The sequence below is a fragment of the Acinonyx jubatus genome, chromosome C1 (assembly GCF_027475565.1).
Source record: "Acinonyx jubatus isolate Ajub_Pintada_27869175 chromosome C1, VMU_Ajub_asm_v1.0, whole genome shotgun sequence".
Classification (NCBI taxonomy): Eukaryota; Metazoa; Chordata; class Mammalia; order Carnivora; family Felidae; genus Acinonyx; species Acinonyx jubatus.
The window spans coordinates 196,183,515-196,207,816 of NC_069381.1; the positions used below are offsets into that span (position 1 = coordinate 196,183,515).

General features: G+C 39.6%; 1 protein-coding gene across 4 annotated transcripts in view; it reads right to left on the reverse strand.

Annotated features, from left to right (window-relative positions):
* Positions 1 to 19,498, reverse strand: part of BARD1 (BRCA1 associated RING domain 1) — an 82,579-nt gene extending 63,081 nt beyond the window's left edge. Inside the window, exons 1-3 of one of the 4 annotated variants that reach the window (XM_027051493.2) lie at positions 19,188 to 19,498; positions 7,961 to 8,017; positions 3,323 to 3,471 (exon numbers count right to left, since the gene is read on the reverse strand). In XM_027051493.2, the coding sequence (XP_026907294.2) occupies positions 3,323 to 3,471; positions 7,961 to 8,017; positions 19,188 to 19,330 (349 nt within the window). In that variant the 5' untranslated portion in view covers positions 19,331 to 19,498. Of the gene's footprint in view, positions 1 to 3,322; positions 3,472 to 7,960; positions 8,018 to 12,851; positions 14,605 to 19,187 lie in introns of those variants that run through there. The other 3 variants (XM_053215757.1, XM_027051510.2, XM_053215758.1) reach the window with 3 other exon arrangements.
* Positions 19,499 to 24,302: the final 4,804 nt, after the last annotated feature.

Consider the following 24,302-nt stretch of genomic DNA (forward strand, 5'->3'; position numbering starts at 1 on the left):
AAACTAACATAAGGTACTACATAAAATATCGAATACACTATAAAGAAACAGAGAAATACCCTCAAAAAAACTCCAATGCCCTTTGAGGCTAATTTGTTTTGGCAGAACCTCAGGAGGAAAAGTTAATGCGATGCCACTAATCAGCAGAATAAGCTTGGCACCATGTAAATTATAGCTCTGGACAGAGATTTATATTTCAATATGTTTACACTCTAGATTTACCATCTTCTGTAAAAGGAGAAAAGGAAGATGTTACCATTATAAAATGAATTGTTGAAATCAAAACCTGAGAATTTGTTTTAAAATTGTTTTGGGGATGCCTGGGTGGCTGAGTCAGTTAAGCGTCCAAATTCGGCTCGGGTCATGATCTCATGGTTCATGAGTTCAAGCCCTACACAGGGCTCTCTGATGTCAGCCCAGAGCCCACATCAGATCCTGTTCTCCTCTCTCTCTCTCTCTCTCTCTCTCTCTCTCTCTCTCCCCCTCTCTCTGCCCCTCCCCCGCTCATGTGCACTCATGCACACGCTCTCTCAAAAATAAATACACATTAAAAAAAGTTTTTTAAATAAAATAGCTTTAATTAAGTTTAGTCTCTGGGGTATGAATTAACCCTTACCACTGCCAATTTGTCTCCAATTCAACAAGTATAATGAACACCTATACACCTAACCAAAGCATTGTGCTAAATGTACAGTGTAAGTAAGTAAACAAACTCACACTGTGACCTTCCTGCATAACCTAAGTCCTCAATTTCCTCACCTACAGAATAAGTGATTTAGGATGACCTTCCTGCTCCTAAAATTTTGATTGTATGTTATCCAAATTGTGAAATTTCAATTCATGCTAAAATAAGTAATGATAAAGCCAGCACTGCTGAAGTCTGTTACTTCAAGTAGTTACTACTCACTATAATAAGGAAAATGAACACAAAACGCCTTTCGAAAAATGAATCACCATAATCCTCTCCTCAAACTCCCAATCTATTTTTACATGACAAAGACAACATTCTAAAAGGCCTCTGGCCCCATGCAAAAACTTATTCTAAACCTGATAATTTTTATAAGTATCCTTAGCAGTGATTAAATATGGAGACATTTCATACATGGTCCACAAAATATGAAAACCATACTAAAGACTCAACCATCATTAATGACAGTAGAATTTCTGGAGAAGTCCCCTACCTTATTCTTCTTTGCACCCCAAGGCACTATACCCGTACCCCACTATGCTATAATTCACTACCCATCAAGAGTTACTCTGCTCCCTTTTTATTAGCATTAAAAAGGTCACATTACACATTACATTGTTATGGGTTAAACTGTGTTCCTCATAAAATTCATCTATCCAAGTCCTACTCCCAGTACCTCAGGATGTGACCTCAGGAAACAGGGTCATTACAGATATAATTAGTAAAAACTAGTAGAGTGGGACTCTATAGTGCAAAAAGACTGGTGTCTTTATAAATATGGGGAAATTTAACATAAACACGCATGCAGGGAGAACACCATGTAACATGAAGACTGATATCTACAAACCAAGCAGAGAGGCCCTCCTCTCACAGACCTCCCTCACAGACATCCTTCCCTCACAGACATCCTTCCCTCACAGACTATGACGGCACTAACTATACCAACACCTCAATCTAGAACTCCTAGACTCCAGAACTGTGAGATCATAAATTTGTATTATTTAAGCCACACAGTTTGTGGTGTTTTGTTACAGCAGCCTGAGCAAGCCAATATATTACTACACAGAAACTGGAGAAGAATCACATCAAACCATCACGACAGACAGAATTCTCAGAATAGCACCTCAGATGTCAATGCATGGCCAATGTTCCTAAGAGACCACACATCTTGAAGATCTGACAAAAGCCACTTTCAGGCAGACATGAACATTTTTCATATTGTACACTTAAATCAAGAGTTTAAGGGCACCTGGAAGACTCAGTCTGTAGAGAATACAACTCTTGATCTCAGGGTTGTAAGTTTGAGCCCCACAGTGGGTGTAGAGATTACTTAAAAATTAGAAAATCTTAAAAAAAAAAAAAAAAAAGATTTTAATCCTCCCCCTCAACTCCCCCCAAAGATGCATGAACTCTCTTTAATCAATGGTATCTGTGGGGGGGGGGGGGGGGGGGGGGGAGGGGCATATCATACACTAATCATTTTAATTAGAAAATTAAACACTATCAGCCCTACCTCTGAGTAAGAAGGAAAAAAATACAGATGATAATAATGAAGTTTCTTCATTATGCTCTTAAAGAGATTTATAATGCAGTATTATTTTTTCAAAAAGGTAAATACTTTTTGAAATGTATATGAGTATATAATTACATCTGAAAACATGTAAAACTTTATCACATAGCATATTATATCCTAAAAGAATAGAGTCTAATACAATGATGAGATGAAGAAAACTTTTCATAGGTAGACTATGATTTAAATTCTTCTTAAAAATATGGACCTAGTCAATAAGACAAAGTATTTGCCTTGTTTCTTTAATTTGTCTAATCAACTTCACCTTTAGTAGCTGACAATAACACAGCTTGTCAGAAATCTAAGATCAGAAGATTTAGAAATGGAAATTCAACCATTTTATGCGAGCATTATCAATCATTCACAGCATCCTGCCAATCAAGAAAAGGTTATCCTATAAACATAAGCTAAAATGACATGATCTGATCAATAAAAAGACAATTCCAGGATCTAATTATGAAGATTCAAAACCTTTTACTTTCTTTCCACAGCTAATTAGTTCTCAGCAGAAAGCACAATGGGAAGATATATAGTTAATACACAGAGTCTAAGAACAATTTGAAAAACATTAACCCCCATTTAAATAGAAAAGAAAATGAATATTAGATTTTTGCTCTTTCAAAATGTGCTCATCTAATTAATTCAGTCTAGAAAAGCGATGCACAGAAGGTTGTATTCTATCTTGTAAAAGTGTATTTAAGTGAATTTAAGGACAAAATCACTTTTCCATGTATATTATTCAGAAATTATTATAACTGTAAAAAGCAGACAATGTAGGTGGTGCAAAGTGTCTGGACTGACAATCAGAAGAAATGGGCTCTATTTCTCATTTCCAGTACTAACTACACATGTGATGTTAGGTGAGATCATTTAACCTCTTTGGACCCTGCTTTCTCTAAGTGATCTCTAAGTTATCTGTCACTTCTCAAAATAATTGCAAATGCTGTCAATCTTCAAATCTGAAATATGCCATCAGAATTCCTGACAGATCTTTACATACTTTCTGCGATCAATATGAATTCATCATCAGATATTTCATGAAGAGAGAGAGTGATCTTTCTCACCTGATAGCTTATTGTCATGCAGCAAATTCCGGAGCTTACTACAAAGCTGGATCATGCTGTCCAACTGTCTATTTATCTTCACATCTTGTATCCAGGCTGGGGTGTAACACACTGGACATCCGGTTCCAATGCAGTCACTTACACAATTACTTTAAAAATGTTAAAATATATATATATATATATATACACATATCAATGCATTCAGAATTTTAATTCCAAAAGATAAACATAAACAGTTTGAACAGAAGTAAATAAAGGTTGTCTTAACAAGCAATGGGCAATCATATAATATTTGTTACAATGATGTTTTTGAAAGAGTATGATACACACATACAAATCTGTACCTAAAGTCGCTTAGGCCATTTGATATGAAGAGATTTTACTTAGACATTACTCTGCAAATCTTTTTCATGCAAATAAATCTATAGCTTCTAAGGGGTAAGAGTACAGAAAGGGACATAAAGAAACATATTTAGTACCAAATGCATAACAGCCATGCATTTCAACCTTTTCTATCCTAAATCTTAACACTATGTTTCATGGAAAATTACTGCAAAGAGACTGGAAAAGGTAATTTTTGTTTTGTGTGCAGACAAGTGTCTAAAGGTTTTAAAGTAGTTTCTGAGAAAAGATACTTGATTCTTTCAGACATTTTTATAACCTGTAGACTCAAATCATCTCAGGTTATCTGTCTAGGAGTTAAAGTCTCACAGTTAGGGGGATTTTCTTAACTTTAGGGGTTACAAACCCTTTGCAAATCTGAAGATATACATAAGCTCTTGTAGAAAAAAAGGGGGGGGGTCACAATCCCCCTCCAAAGCTTATCTGTGGATTCAGAAATAAGAAACCTAACAATCCACTCTTCCCTTAGCCTCACCAAAGGAGCTCCAACAAGACTGGGTAACCTAACTGATAAAAACCACATCTCTCCCAAATACCACATTCCTTTTCATGTGACCCACTCATTTGTAGGCACAGAGGATTCTTATGAGATCCTTCCAGAAAAAGCCTGTGGTTAGTTCTATTATTTGTATCTTCGATTCTGGCATGATTTCTGATGCAAAGTAACTCAATAAATGTTATAAAACAAATCTGTAATACATACCTGGGCTAAGAGAGAGTTTCCAGATGAATGTCAAATTTCTTTAGCAAAGAAAGGGACTTCTTTGAGTTTCTTTGCTTGTACTTAAGAACCCTTAACTTAAAACTCCAACAGAGAAAATAGGGAAACTGATTGTACAGGGGACTGAAATCATCAATTGTTATGTAATACTTAAGTATTTGAGGAACATGATTGACAAGAGTCACAATCCACTCATCAGGAAATCATTACCTTATTTTCAGATAAAGAAAATGAGATCCAATTAGGTGAGACACTTACCCAGCACCACACCAGTACTCAGTCTATTTTACACATTCTATAATGTTCATCTTATAAATGTTCTCAAATTATTTTGTAAACATTAATCTAGAATTCTGGGGAAAGATATTATTTCTCAATAGATCTGTATGACTCAGTAAGCCAGTATTTTCCAAATGACCGACAGATGTGGTCAGGAAATCATGCTGGGTGAAAGATTCGTTCACAGCACAGGATAAGTCAATGAAATTTATTGGAACAGAATACAAAAAGTTCACTGGTATCCTTTTAAAGTCCACACTGTAACAAATCTAAAGAAACTAGCACTTGCTAAGTAATGGTGTCATATCAAAGAAGAATATCCATAACTATCTAAAAAGTCTATTTAAAAATCCTTCTTTTTTCCAACTATGCATATGCATAATACAAGATCTTCCTCACTCACATACTGCAATCAAAACATTAGATCACAACAGAACGATTACATAAGTAGATACGAGAATCTACAGTCTTCTATTCATCAAAGCAATGAAGAGATTTGCACAAATATAACACAGTGTCACTCTCACTAGTTTTTCTTTGGTTTATAAAATGGTTATTTTTCCTTAAAACAGTGTGACTTATGTTACTACGTAATGTGTTTATTACTGTTATTTTTAAGTGAATGGTATTTTTTAAATGTCTCAGTTTTACATGGTAAATACACACATACAAACAAAACTGCTTTGGGATCCTCAATTTTTAAAGGTGTCAAATGATCCAAAGCCAAAAAGTCTGCATATGTCTGCCATATGTTTTAAATGATTTCTACCTTAGAGAATACATGGACTACTTTTATCAGGGATTGACACGAAAGTACCTTGGAACTACCATAACACTGTCAATGACATAAAAATCTGTGCCCCTCCAACCAGCACCCCTCCACTTCAATGCTTCAACTAGACTGGTATATATCAAACCATCTTTTAAAACTGCATGGTATTTACGGGGTGCCTGGGTGGGTCAGTCGGTTAAGTGTCTAACTTCGACTCAGGTCACGATGTCACGGTGTGTGAGTTTGAGTCCCATGTTGGGCTCTGTGCTAACATCTCAGAGCCTAGAGCCTGCTTCAGATTCTTTGTTTCCCTCTCTCTCTGGTCCTCCCTCCCTCCCTCCTCCGTCTCTCTCTCTCTCTCAAAAGTAAATAAACATTAAAAAACTGCATGGTATTTACAACATTGCTTAGCAGTTTTACACAGCTGCAAATCTGCAAAGAATACAGTTACCCAATTCTTGGCATCACATAATCAAAATTTGTCACCGATCTATTACATACAGCGAGTACAGCAGCTGAAACAAAATAAATCTGCTTACTACCAAGTAAGGACAGGAAGTGGGCATATTTCATAAGGGCATCATGGGAGGTCTTTTGGAGGTGGTGACATCTGAGTTGAAATGCAACTGATGAAAAGTTAGCCTCACAAAAATTTGGCGGTACATTCTAGAAGGAGGAAATAGCAAGTGCAAAAGTTCTGAGGCGGGAATGACTTTGGTGTGTTTAATGAACTAAAAGGAGAAGGTAGCTGGACAGGGTGAGCTAGAAGGAAGTGTGGCTGGAGAGACAGGCAGGAATTGGGTCCTGTACAGGTCTTCCAGACCTTATAGTGAAGAGTAAGGATTTTATTCTAAGTGTAAAAGAAGCCACTAGAGGACTTTAAGGAGGGTAAGGATATGGATGTGATTTACATTTTTAAAAGATCACTATTAAGAATGTAGAAAATGAGGAAGGGGAGCAGTTAAGAACTTATTATACTAGTCTGAGGAGAGATAATACAATGGTGGCTTGGATCAAATAAACAGTAGTAAATACAGAGAAGAGTGGGAAAATTCAAGATTCAAGGCACATTGTGAGGTGGAGGGGACAGAACTTAATGATGTGACAAGGAAGAAAAGAGCAGTTGGGTGTTACTTGTGGTTTCTGCCTTGAGCAGCTCTGTAGTTGGCAGTCCGCTTTATTGCCATGAAGATCCCTGACGTGGGCACAGGGGAAAGGAGGATGACTGACGCACGTGCCCTGCCCATGTGAAGTCCTTGTCATCATCCAAACGGAGAGTGGATGGGCAACATGTACCATTCCCTATCCCAGCCTCCAGCTGGATATGCCCCATATATCAAATCCATGTTTCCAGAAGGAAAACTGGGACCCCAAGCATAGTCACTTCCCACACATCAGCCCACAGCAGTCACACAGTAAATTATTTTCTTGTGTGCTTAAACTTCATGCCGAACTCGTTCATGCCAGATAGTCATGCGTCATTACTGAAGTCATTAAAAAACTGATGCAAAGGAGGCTACATGGACCCTGTCTCAGAGACAATTAAACCAAGACATTCAGTCCTTTAATTGATTTCTCCAGAATAAGAAATAGAATGAGATGAAAATCTAATATTCTAATCTATATGCCAGGGCTTTCATACTATAACATGGACACAATTCCATAGTAACTATTATGGCTTGAACTGTGTCCCCCAAAAAGATGTTGAAGTCCTAACCCCCAGTACCTAATCTTATTTGGAAATAGGGTCTTTCTCGAGATCAAATTAACATGAGATTATCGAGGTGAGCCTTACTCCAGGAAAGCTGCCATTCTTACAAAAAGGGCAGGTTTGGACACAGAGACAAACATGCACACTAAAGAGAAGGCTGTGTGAACATGAAGGTCAAAATCAGTGATAGACCTACAATCCAAGGAAGGACAAAGATTGCCAGAAGACAAAGGTTCTCCACCACCAGAAGGTAGGACAGAATCATGGGACAGGATTTTCCTCACAGTCCTCAGAAACAACCACCCTGCTGACACCTTGCTGTTGGACTTGTAGCCTCCACAGCTGTGAGACAATACATTTCTGTCATTCCAAACCACTCAGTCTTTGGTACTTTGTTACAGAAGCCCCAGAAAATTAATCCAGAGCAAGATTTTCACAATCTGGAAGGTCTAGACTCCAAAGTAACCAGAAGGGGGAAAAAAAAGAGCTGTATTTCAATTACATAACAGATTTTTCTCCCCAAGCTACTTGCTAAGCTATGCAACTCTGAACAAGTCACCCCCTTTGAGCTTTGATGCTCTTATTTGTAAAGTAAGACAGTTTTATGCATCAAAATGAGACAATGTACAGTAAGTTATTTGTAGCCTATGAGAGTTACACAAACATAACACACAACATATTACTAATATGGTTACAGGAGGATGACCTAGTAAAAAATATAGTTACACTATGGATCAAGTCATAATTACTTACCTACAGAAGATGTGCTCACATCCCCCTAAACACACAGGCTCCCTCAGAATATTAGTGCTGTTTGAAGAAAGGAAGACAATCAAGACTTAGGTCATTGTGAGATAAACACTTATTACCCAACATTTCATAAATCCAAGGGCCGACACTACTGTATTTCTCTTTCCAAAGCAGAAGATTAGGATATATTTATTTGAAAGGCTGTTACTCCCTGATTAAATATTGTATCATCACACATCTGCTGAATTCAAATAGCTACTAGCAAACTCAGTACAAACTGTAACATTTTTTATAATGCATATAGTGGGAATTCAGAAAGAAGGAACTTTGTGTAAGTATCCCTACACCTTTATAGAGGATGGCAAAACTGACCACTGACTGCTTCTTTCAATTACTAAGATACATCTTCGCTTAATGATTCAAAGTATAGACCATAAATTTCAAAATAAGGCCTAAAAGGCAGAATGACCATATAACATATTGTCCAAATGAGAACATTTCTGGGAGTGACAGGGCATGACAACTAAACAGGACACTGGGATAGCAGGTGTAAACCAGAACTGACCCAGGAAAATCAGAACATCTGACCACCTTGACCATAAGCATTCATGGTTTCCCACAGGAATGCACTGGTTTCTGGCTATTGTTAAGAGGCAATTTATTTTACATAGATGCCTTGTCAAAAATACAGCCATTCTTTCAGTTCACAATTAACTGACTGTTTTGTTCGTTAAGCAACTGCAAACAGGAATCATCAGGTTGACATTCTACGGACTGAATGAGAGTCACGGCATTGGGGAAAGAGAGAGAAACACAATTACTGTGCATCAAAATACCTGCTACATTTGATAATCCTCAGAAAGTAACAGTACGTACTTATTAATAAACACATCAAGTCATTGTATTCAGAGAGCGTAATGCAGCAAGAGCAAACAGGAGAAAATAAAGCTTTTGAAGGATGAATATTTTTTGTGCTTGGTTTATTACACTAACCTTAGGACCTTTAGGTATTTACAGCATTATTATCCAATTACCTCTGTATATGTACCACATATCAATAAAAACAGTTTTCCACATTTCTTGAAAGATCAAAAGTATCAAATAGCACATTTAATAGATGTGAACATTAAAGTGAAATCGAGCTTTCAGAAAGAACGCTAAAAACAGAGTACACACCTATAATGTTATCCTCAAGATACCAAAAATGGTGCTCACTGACATTATAAAACCCATTGCTTTTTAAAAACTCACAATGTCTGAGTTTTCTATCCCACCACACAGATCACAGTGTAAAAATATGACTTGTGAAGTGCCAGGCACTTTTGTGACTCTGGCAATGACGATGATCTCTGCTACAATGCTCACGCTCCTCCTATAATTTCTGCTCACTATTTCACCCACCAAATCTAATCTGATCTCTCCTAATCAAGTGTGTTGAATTCTACTTCATCACAAGTTTGGCTCTAAGATCTCAGAAGTGATGTATCTCACTTCCTCCTATCATTATATATATACTCCCTATATTTTTTTTATTCTACCACTCTGACCAAACCTCCACCTTCAGTTGCTCTCTGCCTCCAGACAAGGCCATTCAGTTCATTAGCTCCTTGGATTCACAGGCCACAATTACTACTTCACGGACATCTCCACCACCACCCTATTTGCACTGACCTTTTAGACACTCACAGATGCCAGTAATACCAGATAGGCCCCACAGTCCACTCCTTCCTTGCCTACTCTCAGGGGATGAATAACAATGATAAAAAGACAGATATATACAGACAGATATATACATGTGTCTCTATAAATTCAGTTGGTACTTTCTTCACCTTTGTATAACAAATGCTTGAACAGATGGCTATTCAAAACAATCTCCATGCTCCTAAATCCCATTAACCTGACTGTGAGCTTTTCACCACCTGGGCCTATTCCTTCCTCTTCACCCATAACCCTGTCCCTCCCTCTGGGCTCAGGGGGAAAGATGTCCTGCAGTCATTCTTCCTTCTTAAAATGTGCTGCTCTCCCTGTCCCTAGATCCAGTATCTTCCCTGTCTCCTAAAGTAGTCGATTCTCATCATTATACTCCGCAAAATTTCTTCTTCTATCTGCAACTAAACACGCACAGGTACTCTCTCCTCCACCCTATAAAGTAGCCCTTTCTTCAGCTCCTGCCTTACTCTACCTTCAGCCCCAGCTCTTCCCCTCTCTGTGGATGTAAAGTCCTCAGAAAGTGCTCTACATGGTTCTATCTCCTTATCTCCCTAGCTTGAACTCCCAACTCTGCTGAAACTGTTCCCTAAAGCATTTTTAGGCCTCGTTCTCCCTGACTTCTCTGTGAGGCAACATTGATCTCACATTCTTTCCTGAAACCTTTCCTTCTGTTGAGTTTTAATTTTCTTATAGCACATTTATCCGCCTATACCAGCATTTCGTTAGCTGCTTCTTTTCCTGTCTCTCAATTGTAGGCTTATCCCCAGGATGCAGTTCACAGTCTTCTGGCTTTCTATGGCAGTACTCGACTCAATGCCTTGATTCTATTTCTAAACTTAAATTTCCTTTTTACGATAACTCTGAACCCTTTATCTCTGGTTCTGACCCTTCACCCTAGCAATGAGATGCTATAGTGTGATTAGCAATGATTCCAGTATCTATGAATAATTGATAAATTATACTAATTCTAATTAGTGAGCTAGAATATATTTTTTGGTGCTGTTAGCAGATGAGGAAGGACACTGGAAGACTGACAGAGAAGTATGTGCATGTGCAGAAAAGTATGTACGCATGCATAGTGGAAGGAGCAGTGAGAGGGGTGTTATACCCAAGACTGGGAGAGGGAGGTGTGGTGTCAAGTTCAAAAAATTGTTAATGAAGAGCTCACAGAGCAGATAAAGAGTGGCACTGATCTCTGTCAAAGCCAGGCTTTCAGACAATGGCTAGAGCTTAGAGGAGAAGATACTCTGCAATAAAACAATTTCTATTACAACCAGACAATAAGTATCAAAATTTTAAATGCATCCACTTTTAATTCAACTATTCCTGTGTCGGGAATTTATCCTTCAGAGATACTCAGGTGCTTGCAAAACTGAAACTCTAATATACCAAAGATGTCTGTCTAGACATGATAATAAAGAGATTCCAGAGATTAAGGAATAAAACGTCATATATATATGTCTGTATACACACACACACATACATATACACATATATACATATACACATATATATACATATATGCATATAAATATTTTTTGTTTTAAGGATCCAGAACAGCATATGACATCCCAAGGGTGACAAGGGATACCCAGCCTTCAAAATAATGATTGAAAATTATTTTGTCCTTCAAATTTTATACCCAGTCATCTCCCACAGTAGAAAGTGAATAGATAATATAAGAAAACTGATCTTTTAGTGCAGGAAGTTAGAAAGTTAATAAATAATGTCTAAAATGGAAAAAATCAAGAGGTAGCAATAGAAACCTATTATTTGGAAATGTAGATGTAAACCATGAAGAACTAAGAGATGAAAGAGGTTGTATCTGGAGTACAGATGAAGCAAATGAATATTTTTATTATGTCTCTGACTTAATGACTTTGTTGATTATAGTCATGCATAATTTTATTTTTTTAAGATTTTTTTTAAGTACTCTCTACACCCAACATGGAGCTTGAACTCACAACCCTGAGATCAAGAGTTGCAGGCTCCACTGACTGAGCCAGCCAGGCACGCTGTTCACAAATAATTTCAACTAAAACTTTGTAAAGGCCATGGACAAGGATATTCACTCCAGCACAGCTTATTAAAGCCAAAGACCAGAAACAATCTAAATTTTAACCAACAAGAAAACAGTTAAATAAATCATGATACATCTCCCGGATGTATAGTATCTTCTCATCTGAGGCTTACAATGCTTATACAAACACAGAGAACCTCTTAAAGGACACATAATAAATTGATCATAGTGGGTTCTTAAAGAAAAGGATTCAGGCCCACCTGTCATTCCCTTAAATATTTAATCACCATATACCTTAATATTTTAATGCATGTATTATTTCAATTTTTAAAAACTTAATATTAGAAAGTTTTTCACAATCCAGTTAACTCCAAAGCAAGCAACATTTTCTTGCACTGCTCCTCCACAAAAAAAAAAACCTCTGCTCTCAGCAGGCCAGTGTCTGTAACATTTCTCAAATAATACCCAAGATCCAAAACCAGACTGCTCAGGCTGTTCTCCCATCCTAGAATACACTTCCTCCTCACAACTCCCAAAACTATTCAAGCCGAACACATTATCCAAATATTATACAGGATGATATAATAAAAATGACACTAAACAAAGCACAGAAATTCTTGAATTTTAGTTTCCATACCATGACTCATGCAAAATCTGTACCTTGCACCATACATGTAAAGAACACAAGGTTGACTGCAATACAATCTATATTAAGGAGCTTATAATCTAACTAGGTAATCTGATAAGCAAAGTTAGTGTATGATTTAAGAGAATTACAAAATGTTCTCAAGTTCCAGAGAGATGGCATCTAGTTGGAGCCCTGGAAATCAATGCTGAAAGCTAAATTATTTTGTATTTTATCTGCTTGATTCCTTATTTTTCCCCCTGGTCTCCAAATAGATTCTAGCCCTACAAACAAGAGATCTTGACTTTCATTTTTTCTGAGCTCCCCACTACCTCCCTAGCATGGTGCTATACGAACAGCAGAATTTCGATAAATCCTCAGTGAATGAAGCAAATGGAAGAGTACATGCAAAAATGAATTTATATTAAGAATTCTATTTTATCTTTACCCTATTCTTTGTTTGATATACATATATATTAGAAAGAAAAAAGTCCAGAAGAATAAGAAAAGACATTTGCATGGTAACAGGATTTTTGTACCCTGAAAATTCAGCTACTCTACTTTTTCCAATCTGCAGTCATACTTCTGTTACTTCACATGTAGTTGATTTGGAAAGATCAGCGCAGTCAGAGGATTATAACTTGGGGAAGAACTAAGTAGGGAGAACAAACAATTTTTTTTTTTAAAAAGGGCCTATTGATATAAAAATTTCTTTGCAAAGAAGAAAAGGAAATTCAGTTGTGATTACAATACTGAGGCAGACCTATTTCTTAACAGAATGGCTCCCTAAGCTTACTGAGATAAACTGCTACTTAACAGTAGGCAAGATAGCTACCACAATGCTCTTACATTTTAGAAAATCGCCAAGTTATTTTTAAGTGTGGACCAACACATTTAACACCAAAATGCACAGGCTCTTCAAGCCAATTAAACAATCTGTTGTATTTGTCTTCAGAATAAAAAAATTGTTAACAAGGGATATGAATAATGACACAAAGCCATCTTATTCTGTGTATTTTGTATGCCAGATTCAAGTAAATCACATGGGAAAAAAAATTTTTTAATCATGTCTAATTACTTAGTGTTGATAAATATTGAATAAATCAAGGAGCCAATATCCCAAAAGCCAAATGGGTAATAGACTCCTGTCTATTAATGACTGATTATAATGGGATCTATTGTTATGAGACAGATGCGCACAGAGAATATTATGCATACCTGCCTCAAATACTTCTGGTTATTCTGTCCTCTATTTCTTTTCTTCCAAAGCAAAACAGTATCTAACTAACTGTCCTTAAAGCTTTACCTCTTCCACCTAATGCTCAAATGTTGATTTTAAGGCTCTTTATATTCTCTTCCCTGCTCACTTCCAGAAGTGTGCTTTCAAACCTTCTAATGCAGATGACTGTCAAGAGTGCACTCCCAGCCTAAAATCTCTCCTCAAAGTCCCAGGCTCATATTAACAAGAACTTCACTTGTAAGACCATCCCCAATGCTATGGGGAACAGGTGCTCAATGTCTCTGGTAAGTTTCTCTGGCAGACACAAGCACTATAGAACACCAGGTATGTGGAGGCCTATAATGGGTCTGTGTAACTCATGGTTCTACCTTTACCTCCCAGGGCGAAAGACCTTGGCTTCTACATCTGCTCAAGACCCTAGTCATTGTTTACTATGGGTAACTAACCCCAGGAACCAAAGAGGATTCTAGGTGAGTCAAGTGAAATTAACCAGGCCCTTTATGGTATTTCCACTTGCAAAGACTCCTTAAATGTGATCCTAACTTAACCTAAATTCTTCCATGCACTAATTTAACAAACACTAAGAAACCATGAATTCAGCACTGTGGCCACAAATGTGAACCTGTCTTTATGAAATGTGTATCAAAGAATCAAAATACCACATAAGTAAATACATTCTACATTTAGAAGAGATATAGGATACATGCTGAACACCAATGATTTGTGCCCTTTTCTGGATGTATGTTAAAAGTCAATAGAAAGTTTTAAACAATAATTTGTCTCCAAAGGAAACTCATAATTATGGAATCTGCAGAACTAGAGGGAGTCTTAGAAAGCCCTTTGTCCATTTTCCTCATTTTATAGATGACATCAGAGTGACAGGAAAGTTACACAAATTGCTCTACTTAGGAATTATGTGAACCAATTGAATAGTCAGTTGTTAGGCTACCAATTACTCTCTGCCCATCTGACTCACTTCCCCTTTATTCTACAGTACCTTTTAGCATATTGTGATTAGCATACTCCACCAGTCTCCATCTACGAAACTCTTTCCGAGGCCCAATTCAAAAGCCATGAAGCTTTCCTCCACTGGCACCATCCAAGTACACTTCTCTACATCTCCTTGGCCTACCCTGAACTCTGTGTGCATTTTACCCCTTATAGTTAAGCGTGTGCTCCTTAAAGGTAAAAAATGTCTCACCATGTCACCACTAATGTGGTCCATCAGTGATCATTTATGGTCCTAAAGAAGAACCAGCATCAGAGCAAGCTAAAGGAGTAATCATCCCACTTAAGGATCACTGGCCTATTAAAGTGCTTCTGAGCAAAGCTAATGAAGACAAAAGCTTAATGCTGGGGTCAGGAAATCTATCCTTTATTTTACAAACATCCATATAGCACATAGAACATAATAGGCACTGCTCTAAGAATCTTATAAATATTAACTCATTTAATTCTGGTAACCTCATAAGATAGAAACTACTACTAATTCATTTTCACAAATGAGAAAAGGAAGCATACAAGATAAACTAATTTACCCAAAAATCACTGAAACAGGATTTCAAGCCAGGGTTCAAAATTAATGTTCTTAATCACTAAGCGATGCTATAAGAGAAAATAATCTTGATCGCCTTTAAAATGACAAAAAATAATTTAGAAAAATAAAATCATCTATGCCAAAAATCACAAGATTGCTTTTTTACTCTTTACTAAAAGTTGATTTAAAAAGTGCTAGAACTCCGGGGGCGCCTGAGTGGCTCAGTCGGTTGAGCGTCCAACTTCAGCTCAGGTCATGACCTCATGGTCTGTGGGTTCGAGCCCCGTGTTGGGCTCTGTGCTGACAGCTCAGAGCCTGTAGCCTGCTTCGGATTCTGTGTCTCCCTCTCTCTCTGCCCCTCCCCCACTCTCACTTTGTCTCACTCTGTCTCTCAAAAATAAATAAATGTAAAAAAATTTTTTTTAAAAATGCTATAACTCCAAATTACACTATAGTAGAGGTCAACCTGCACACACCCAAAAATGTCAAGAGGTACCTAATTTTAACTCACAAAATAGTGTCATATGACACTTGGGGTTTACATTACAGCCCTTATTATTTTTTCCTACTTCCTTTAGGAACACATTATTACTATGCTTTCTGTCAGCCTCTCAAATGATACGGTCTTCCTGTCTCATTTTTCCAAATCTTTAAATAGCTTCTTATCTGGTTGTGGGGCTTGGACCTAACACAAATGTCACATCTGGCCTCTTGAAAAAATTTCATCAGCTTCACCTTGGAGTCCTACTTATGTTAAAGGTCAAGAAAGGATGCCCTGTAATGTAGCCAATCCACCCTCACCCACAAGCAATGCTTCCCGTAAAACAGATGCAATATGCTGTATAAGACAGGTGACACCTGGGAACACAATATAGATGACAGCTGCAAGCTGAATGTGAGGGTAATCGGGGTAATCACTAGTCCACTGGGTAGAACTCTGAAACTCTGTAAAAGGGCATACTGACACACAATTTCAAGTAACAGGACACTGCCAGGAATGGTAGGTAGCAAAGCAAGAAGCAGACCATCCTGAGTTGTTCTTTGAAGCAATGGCGTCAGGCAGCTACAGGGAAAGGCGCGGGTGGGGAAAAAGGGGTTATCTTCCCCGGGTAAGAAGAAATGGGCCACGCTTTATACACTGTAGACAGTGCCAAGACATACAGAGACACCAACAGGAATGCAAAATCACTTCTAAATATTAAATCCCGTGTCATATAAAATTTTACACTGAGGATTTTTAGACTTAAGACATTCTACCTATTAAAACAGTTCAGCAAACTATAGCTTATGCACCAAATCAAGTCAGTAGACTGTTTCTGTACAGCCTTGAGCTAAGAATGCTTTTTATGTTGTTAAGGGTTGTAAAAGACAAAAAATAGTAAGAACACAGATGGTGGTCAGCATCAGTTATTATATGACTCTTTACAGAAGAAGTTTGCCAAGCCCTGGTGAAAATCTGCAAAGACACCATTGAGATTTAGTTGTTATTCCATCAGTGGTTCATATATTAACTTTTTAAGAAAATTCACTAGAGTTCAGTATTATTCTCCAGCCAACAGGATAAGTTGTAATAAAAGTCTGGACCTAGTTACTGATGTCTACTTTCAGTCCTCTGGCTCTTATTGTCTGCTCACTTTTGTTAGAAACTAGAAAAATACTTGGCAGGGATAAAAACTGAAACTGGCAGGATGCATGGATGGCTCAGTTGGTTAAACGTCTGACTTCAGTTCAGGTCACGATCTCACGGTTCGTGGGTTCCAGCCCCGCATCGGACTCTGTGCTGACAGATAGGAGCTTGGAGCCTGAAGCCTGCTTTGGATTCTGTGTCTCGCTCTCTCTCTGCCCCTGCCCGCTCACACTCTGTCTCTCTCTTAAAAACAAACAAACATTACGGGGCACCTGGGTGGCGCAGTCGGGTAAGTATCCGGACTCTTGGTCTCCACTCAGGTCATGGTCTCACAGTTTGAGTTCAAGCCCTGCATCTGGCTCCGCACTGATGTTGCAGAGCCTGCTTGGGATTCTCTCTCTACTTCTCTTTGACCCTCCCCCACCTGTGCTCTCTTTCTCAAAATAAATAAAATTTAAAAAAATAAAACATTTAAAAACAATTTAAAAATAAATAAAAATAAACATTAAAAAAAATTTTTTTAAGTGAAATTGGCTGTATTATAGTTCAGGACAACCTACGGATTATTCTTCTTTTTGTAAAGCACCTATTTTGCCTTCACCAAACCATTCAGCAAGCAGGCTATGCTTTTTTTGTATTTTTATAAGACACCTATTACTTATCACTTATTCTATAACAACCACCATACTAAACACTTTACACATATAATTTCATTTAGTTTCCCCCCTCCCACAGAATGTTAGCTTCCTAAAGACTGAGGTTTTTGCCTGCTCTGTTCACTAATGAATCCCCAACGCCAAAAGAGCACTTTGCAGGTGTTCAATAGTATCTTTTATTAGTAATGAATCCCCATAGGTGGATAAGCAGAGCACAATTATCACTCAGATGGGGAAACTGAGGCACAGAAATTAAATTATTTGAGACATGGTATGCCTGGATGGCTCAGTCGGTTAAGCGTCAGACTCTTGATTTCAGCTCAGGTCATGATCAAAGGGTTGTTGGGAGCAAGCCCCGCCATAGGGCTCTGTGCTGACAGCACAAGCCTGCTTGGGATTCTCTGTCCCTCTCTCTCTCTGCCCTTCTCCCCACCTCATGCATTCTCTCTCTCTCAAAATAAATTTAAGAAAAAAAAAAATGTTAATAAATAAATAAATGACTTGGGCCATGTCAAAGCTGGAACCTGAACTCAGGCATCCTGACTCTACACTCTAAGTGAAGCACTATGATGTTGCCTTAGTGCCTTCCATACAGAAATGTCCCATCTGAATGTCTAACTTTTGTTTAACTACTAAGGTGTTATTATAATTGCTTCTATTATAGCAACTAGCAGAGCTAGTTTTAAATTTCTTATTCTCAGATGGAGGACCCCTGTGTTATTAAAAAACACACACAACTCAGAATGTCTCCATGTATTCTAGCAAAAGTGCCTATTTTCTAAGGAGCGCGGTGATTTTTTAAGTTTTTGTAAAACCAAATATAAGTGCAAAACTCGGTGACAGTTAAGTCCTCATTTTTAAAGCAACAGCTGCGGTAACTTGTGCTTTATGTAAGTTCTGCGGGTTGGAGATCGAGCGGTGGGGGGGTGGGTCAAAACAAAGTCCAAAAAAGAAATAGGCCAGCTACAAGCAGAGAGAAAACCTGAGTTATATCCATGCAGAAATACAGAGCTGTGCACACAGCAGGTGCTCAATCAATGCTCTTGGAAGAAATGATAAGAGTGACAAGCCCTTCTTGGTTTGTATACTAGGAAAAGCTACAGGAAAAGCATGGAGTACCAGTCATGAACATGATGTCTTCAGATATAATGAAAACCTTGAAGTGAGAGCGCTCCCATGGTGCAACAGCATGAAGGAAAATAAGAAGCAAAAAATGATAATAAATAGCATCTCTAAGAGCCGGAACCCCAAGCCATACAGCCTTTTGACTAAACCAAGGAAATGAGAAACATCACACTGCCATCTTCAATCTACCTCCAGCAAGGGTCCCCCAAACTCTCCTCTCCCAAGAAAGAGCTGCTACGGAGTAAGGGTCAAAGGGTCAGCTCAGCAATGAGTGACAGCTGCTTGAAGCTTAGCGGGCCCCTTCAAACTTGCGCAGCCCTGGGCAGGAGGGATCCCAAGCCCAGTAAACAGTCCCGATGCCTTAGCCCCACCCCAGCCCTGCAGATTCAAAGTATGGAGGCGGGGCCTGAAATCTGCATTTTTTTAACCACACCTCCAGACGAGTCTTCGGCCCGCTAAAGTTCGACAACTACCACCTTAGTCGGGTTTGACGAAGAAAAGACAAGCAAGCAGCGCGGAAAGGAAGGGGATGGGAGCGAGGGAGGGGACAACTAACACCAGATCCCTGGGCAAGTACAAAGTCTGCTCGCCGACCCGACTGCGGGGCAGGAATGGAAGGAGAGAACCGGGGGTTTGAAAAGATCCCCTCCCCCCGCCCTCGCGGCAACTCGCCCGAGGGTCCATCTTTACCAACGCGAGCAGCGCAGCAGCTTCTCCAACCGGTCGAACGCGGCGCGGCTGTGGGCCCAGGCCCCGCGCCCCTCCGGCTCCATGGCGGGCGCGGGACGAGGCTCGTTCCCGGACCGGACCCTCGGCTGCCGGTTCCCCGGCATCGCCCCGCCTTCGCCGGAAGGGCTCTTCCCAGAGCTGGAGACGCGGCGGGCTCGGCGGGCTCGGCGGGCTCGGGCAACGACCGAGACGCGACCAACCTCCGACCCTACCCCAGCCCGAACGGTCCCTGTTTCTGTGCCGGCCGGGTCGCTGGGAGGGCGGGGCCCTGGGAGGCGGAGCCCCGGAAACGCGCCAAAAGTCCCGCGCGCGGGGCCGGAGGGGTGGGGCTTGCAGTTGGCGGGAAAGGGGACGGGTCCAGGCAACCCGGAGGGAAGAAGACGTGAAAAAGCGAGTCCTTGACTTTTCTGAGCCGTGGGTTTTAGGGACCTCAGAGCGAGGAACTTTTAGTAGAGACTAATCTCTAAGGAGTGCTGTTTTGACTACCATAGAACTTGGAAAAGTTTTGGTCCTGACACTGAATGTGCCACCTTCTTCACTCCTAACAAAGTTAACTTTCTCCTTCCCCTCCCCCTTCCAGGTTTTTTTGTTTTGTTAAAGATATGATGAGGGAGCTTGGGGAAAGCTAAAGGCAAAATACAGGCTGGCCACCACCCACCCCCGGCGCAGGTGGAAAACATGATAATCCTCAGACACTTCCTGGCTACCCAGAACAAAGGAAAGGGGTTTATGTGCTTGCGTGGTAATGTGGGAAACTAAGGCAAATGAAAAATTAAATTCTTTTACTGCGCATTGACAAGTCTTTAAACCAGCAGTGACCTCCTTCTATGAGCTCAGCTGCTTCAAGGATGACACTTTGGGGGGGCAAAAGAGAACATTAACACTGTCCCAAACTCCAGGATCCTGTAAGTCAACTTCCTTTATATCAGCTACCCCAAGATATATGCTGGCAATCATACTCCAAGTTTGTGCCCCGCCCCCCATGTATAGCTAAAGGGTCTCATGGCTGAAGTTTTATTAAATGGTAATAAATAGTGTTTCCCTAGCAACAGCTAGCCCCTCAAGGTCCTGGAAACCTTGTTTCCAAAATTCCTTAAAGACTTACTCTATCCCTGACCCCCTCCCAACCTGAGGATATATAATGAGCTACCTGTCAGGACCCCAGTGCAGCTCTTCCTGCCCATGGGTCTTGTCCCCATGCTTTAATAAAATCACATTTTTGCACCAAAGACATCTTCAAGAATTCTTACTTGGCTGTCGGCTTCGAACCACCCCACCATCACCCCAAAACTTCATCAGATCCGCACAATGATCTTTCATTGCTCACCATATTTTATGGATAACACATACTGAGCACCTTCACCCTCTCCATCCAATCCGCTGCCAAATCATTGCATTTTCCCCTCTGACGTATTCTCAAATCTACCCACTTCTCTGTCTTCACTCCACCACAGGCCCCTTGTCTCATTTTTTACTTAGATTGTTGCTGTAGCCTTGTGGCTGATATCCTTGTGTCCACCCAAGTCCCCTCCAATCCTTAGGCTACACTGTAGCCATCTAAAACATTGCCAAATAACCACTTGGTTAGTGGAAACAGAATAGGTAAAACTAAGGAAGATCTTAGAGGGTGTTTTAACTGACCTATAATAGCATATTAAACTAACCAAATATTTTCTTAAACTCACAGGCAGTCAAGAAATTGATTTTGATTATTAACCCTGTTAAGCCATTGCTTACTCTTTGCAGAGCCTCAGAGAAATCAAACTCTAGAAAAGTTAAAACATTAAATACACTTAGAGATGCTATGGTATATAATGGAGTAAATTGGGGATTTCAGGAGCCAGACATCCCTACTTCTAATCCCACTTCCTCTTCTAAATAATTGTGTGATTTAAATCAAGTCTTAAGTCCTCTGAACATTAGTTTCCCTATCTGTAAAGTGGGAATATTTATTTTGTAGATCTGGAGGATTATTATATGAGATAAATGTAAAATCACCTACATCATAAGTGCTCAATATATGGTAGGTAATATGAAGATGATTACATATATAACCAGTACTTTTTTTTTAAATGTTTACTTATTTTTGAGGGAGAGAGAGGGAGACATACATAACCAGTACTGTTAATGGTTTACTTACCACAGAATAACACTGAATATTTTTATCAGATGCTTTAGTAATTAGGACATAATGTAACTGAGCAGAGTAAATGCAAATTTCACACTTTGGACCAAACAGTTGTTACTGAACTATCTGTACAGTGCTGTTAAATGAGTTGTGGTGCAGGGGCAGTGAGGTTTTCCTGCTGTTAGTTTCCTCTTCTTTCCCCATTGCCCCATCACCTCTCACTACATCTCATGAAATTCTCAGCAGCTGGTTGATGGCAGCCATAGTAAACGCATCAAGAGAATAAGCAAGGTTACTCTCTCATCTGCAGCTTCCCCTTCCATTGCCTTCCTCTGGTGCTGCTGTGTCATTATTTTTAAGACACAGAGACAGAGTGCAAGCAGAGGAGGGGCAGGCGCAGAATCCAAAGCAGGCTCCAGGATTTGACCTGTCATCACAGAGCCCGATGTGGGGCTTGAACTCACAGACTGCAAGATCCTGACCTGAACTGATGTAGGCCACTTAACCGACTGAGCTGCCCAGGTGCTCCCCCCAAATTTTTTTTTTAAAGAGAGAGCACACAAGCAGAAAAGAGGGGCAGAGGGAGAGAGGAGAGAATCCCAAGCAGGCTCCACACTCAGCACAGAGCCTGACTCAGGGCTCAATCCCAGGATGCTGGGATCATGACCTGAGCCAAAATTAAGACTCAGACGCTCAACCAACTGAGATACCCAGGCACCCCACTTTACCTTTCCTTTTAAATTTTTTTTTAATGTTTGTTTATTTTTGAGACAGAGAGAGACAGAATGGGAGAGGGTCAGAGAGAGAGAGGGAGACACAGGATCGGAAGCAGGCTCCAGGCTCTGAGCTGTCAGCACAGAGCCCCACGTGGGGCTCAAACTCATAGACCATGAGATCATGACCTGAGCCGAAGTCAGATGCTTAAGCCACTGAGCCACCTAGGCGCCCCCTACCTTTCCTTTTTAATTCCAGTATAATTAGCACAGTGTTATATTAGTTCCAGATGTGCAATATAGTGATTCAACAATTCTACATATTATTCAATGCTCATCACAATTAGTGTACTCTTAATCTTGTTCATTTATTTCACCCACCCACCTCCCCTCTGGTAACCACCAGTTCTCAATTAATAAGACTATTTCTCAGTTTCTCTCTTTTTTTCTGTGTTCATTTGTTCTGTTTCTTAAATTCTGCATATGACTAAAATCATATGCTGTTTATCTTTCTCTGACTTACTTATTTCACTTAGCATCATACCCTCTAGATTGATCCATGCTGTTGCAAATGCCAAGATTTCATTCTTTTTTTATGGCTGGGTAGTATCATACTGTGTGTGTGTGTGTGTGTGTGTGTGTGTGTGTGTGTGTGTGTAGATAGAGATAGACACGTAGATAGATAGATGATAGATCAATCTTCTTTATACATTCATCTCTGGATGGACACTTGGCTGTTTTGGCAACTGCAAATAATGCAGCAATAAACATAGGTGTACATATATCTTTTCTAATTAGTGTTTTGGTACTCTTTGGGTTAAATATCCTGTAGTGGACTTACTGGATCATATGATAATTCTGTTTTTAATTTTTTGGGAAAACTTCATACTGTATTCCACAGTGACTGCACCAGTTTGCATTCCCACCAACAGTGCATGAGAACTCCTTTTTCTCCACATCCTTACCAACACTTATGCTTTGTTCTATTTTTGATTTTAGCTATTCTGACAGGTGTGGGATGGTATGGGATATGTGTTTTTTAGTCAACCTTTCCTCCCAGGCTTAGATCCTGAATTTTAAAAGCTAGTCCTTTAGGGGTGCCTGGGTGGCTCAGTCGATTAAGTGTCTGACTTCGGCTCAGGTCATGATCTTGCGGTTTGTGAGTTCGAGCCCCTCATCGGGCAGTGTGCTGATAGCTCAGAGCCTGGAGCCTGCTTCTGATTCTGTGTCTCCCTCTCTCTTTGCCCCTCCCCTGTTCACGTTCTGTCTCTTAATAATAAATAAACGTTAAAAAAAATTTTAAACATAAAAAATAAAAGCCAGTCCTTTCTCCCATGTGCATTTATGTGTACAAAAGATGGGCCAATCCAGGATGAGGTACACCAAGAATGCCTAAGATCCTGTAACTCTGCTTCCAGAGAAAAACTTCCCAGGAAAATCCATTCCATCTATGGGGTCTTGGAAAAGCCTTAGCTTAGTGTATTAGCAATATCCTGTCTCCAGTTTAAAAGGGACTAAAATGTCTTACTTCCCTTTTTGTGTCCCTGCAAGGACCTCCCGAGTACATCAGAGTTTAGGTTCCTTGCTCCATTTTGCTCCTAGTCTGTTCTCTTCCAGCTAAGCAGTACCTTAGACTCTTCCAAAATTATTCAGCCCACCCAGTGTAACATTTGGGTCCTATGGGCATTGTGAGGCAGACAAAATGGTTTGCTTTAGCCTGTTTATATATCCTTCTCTCTTCATGCCCTTCCTAACTGCATTGATTACCATCTGTAGTGCTGTTTATACTCCAAAGGCATCTCGGTCTGGTCTCTTTCCTGATCTTCAGGCTCAATATAACAGTTTGTTGAAAACAAACTGTCTAAATGCTAATTTCTTTCTTCTGTTGTGTTGTGAAGGATTTCACATAGTAAATCTCCCTCCTATGCACTTGGATAAACATATTTGACAAGCAAAATGGGACAGACATAATGCCAAGGCTCTCCTCCCGTGGAATGCGAAGCTACCTCACAAATTCAGCATGTACCCAAATTCTTCTCTGACTTTTAATTATGGTGTCACACGGTGGAATCAACTGCTTTGACTCTTTTGAGTGCATTGTCTTTTTCAGATATAAATTTGGTTTGCAAGGACCTCTATGAAACCTAGACCCTCCCCCCATCCCTGCAAAAAATGCAGTTTGAGAACAATCGATAAGGAACACTTGAATGGAACAAACCTCCACAGCATCCAGGA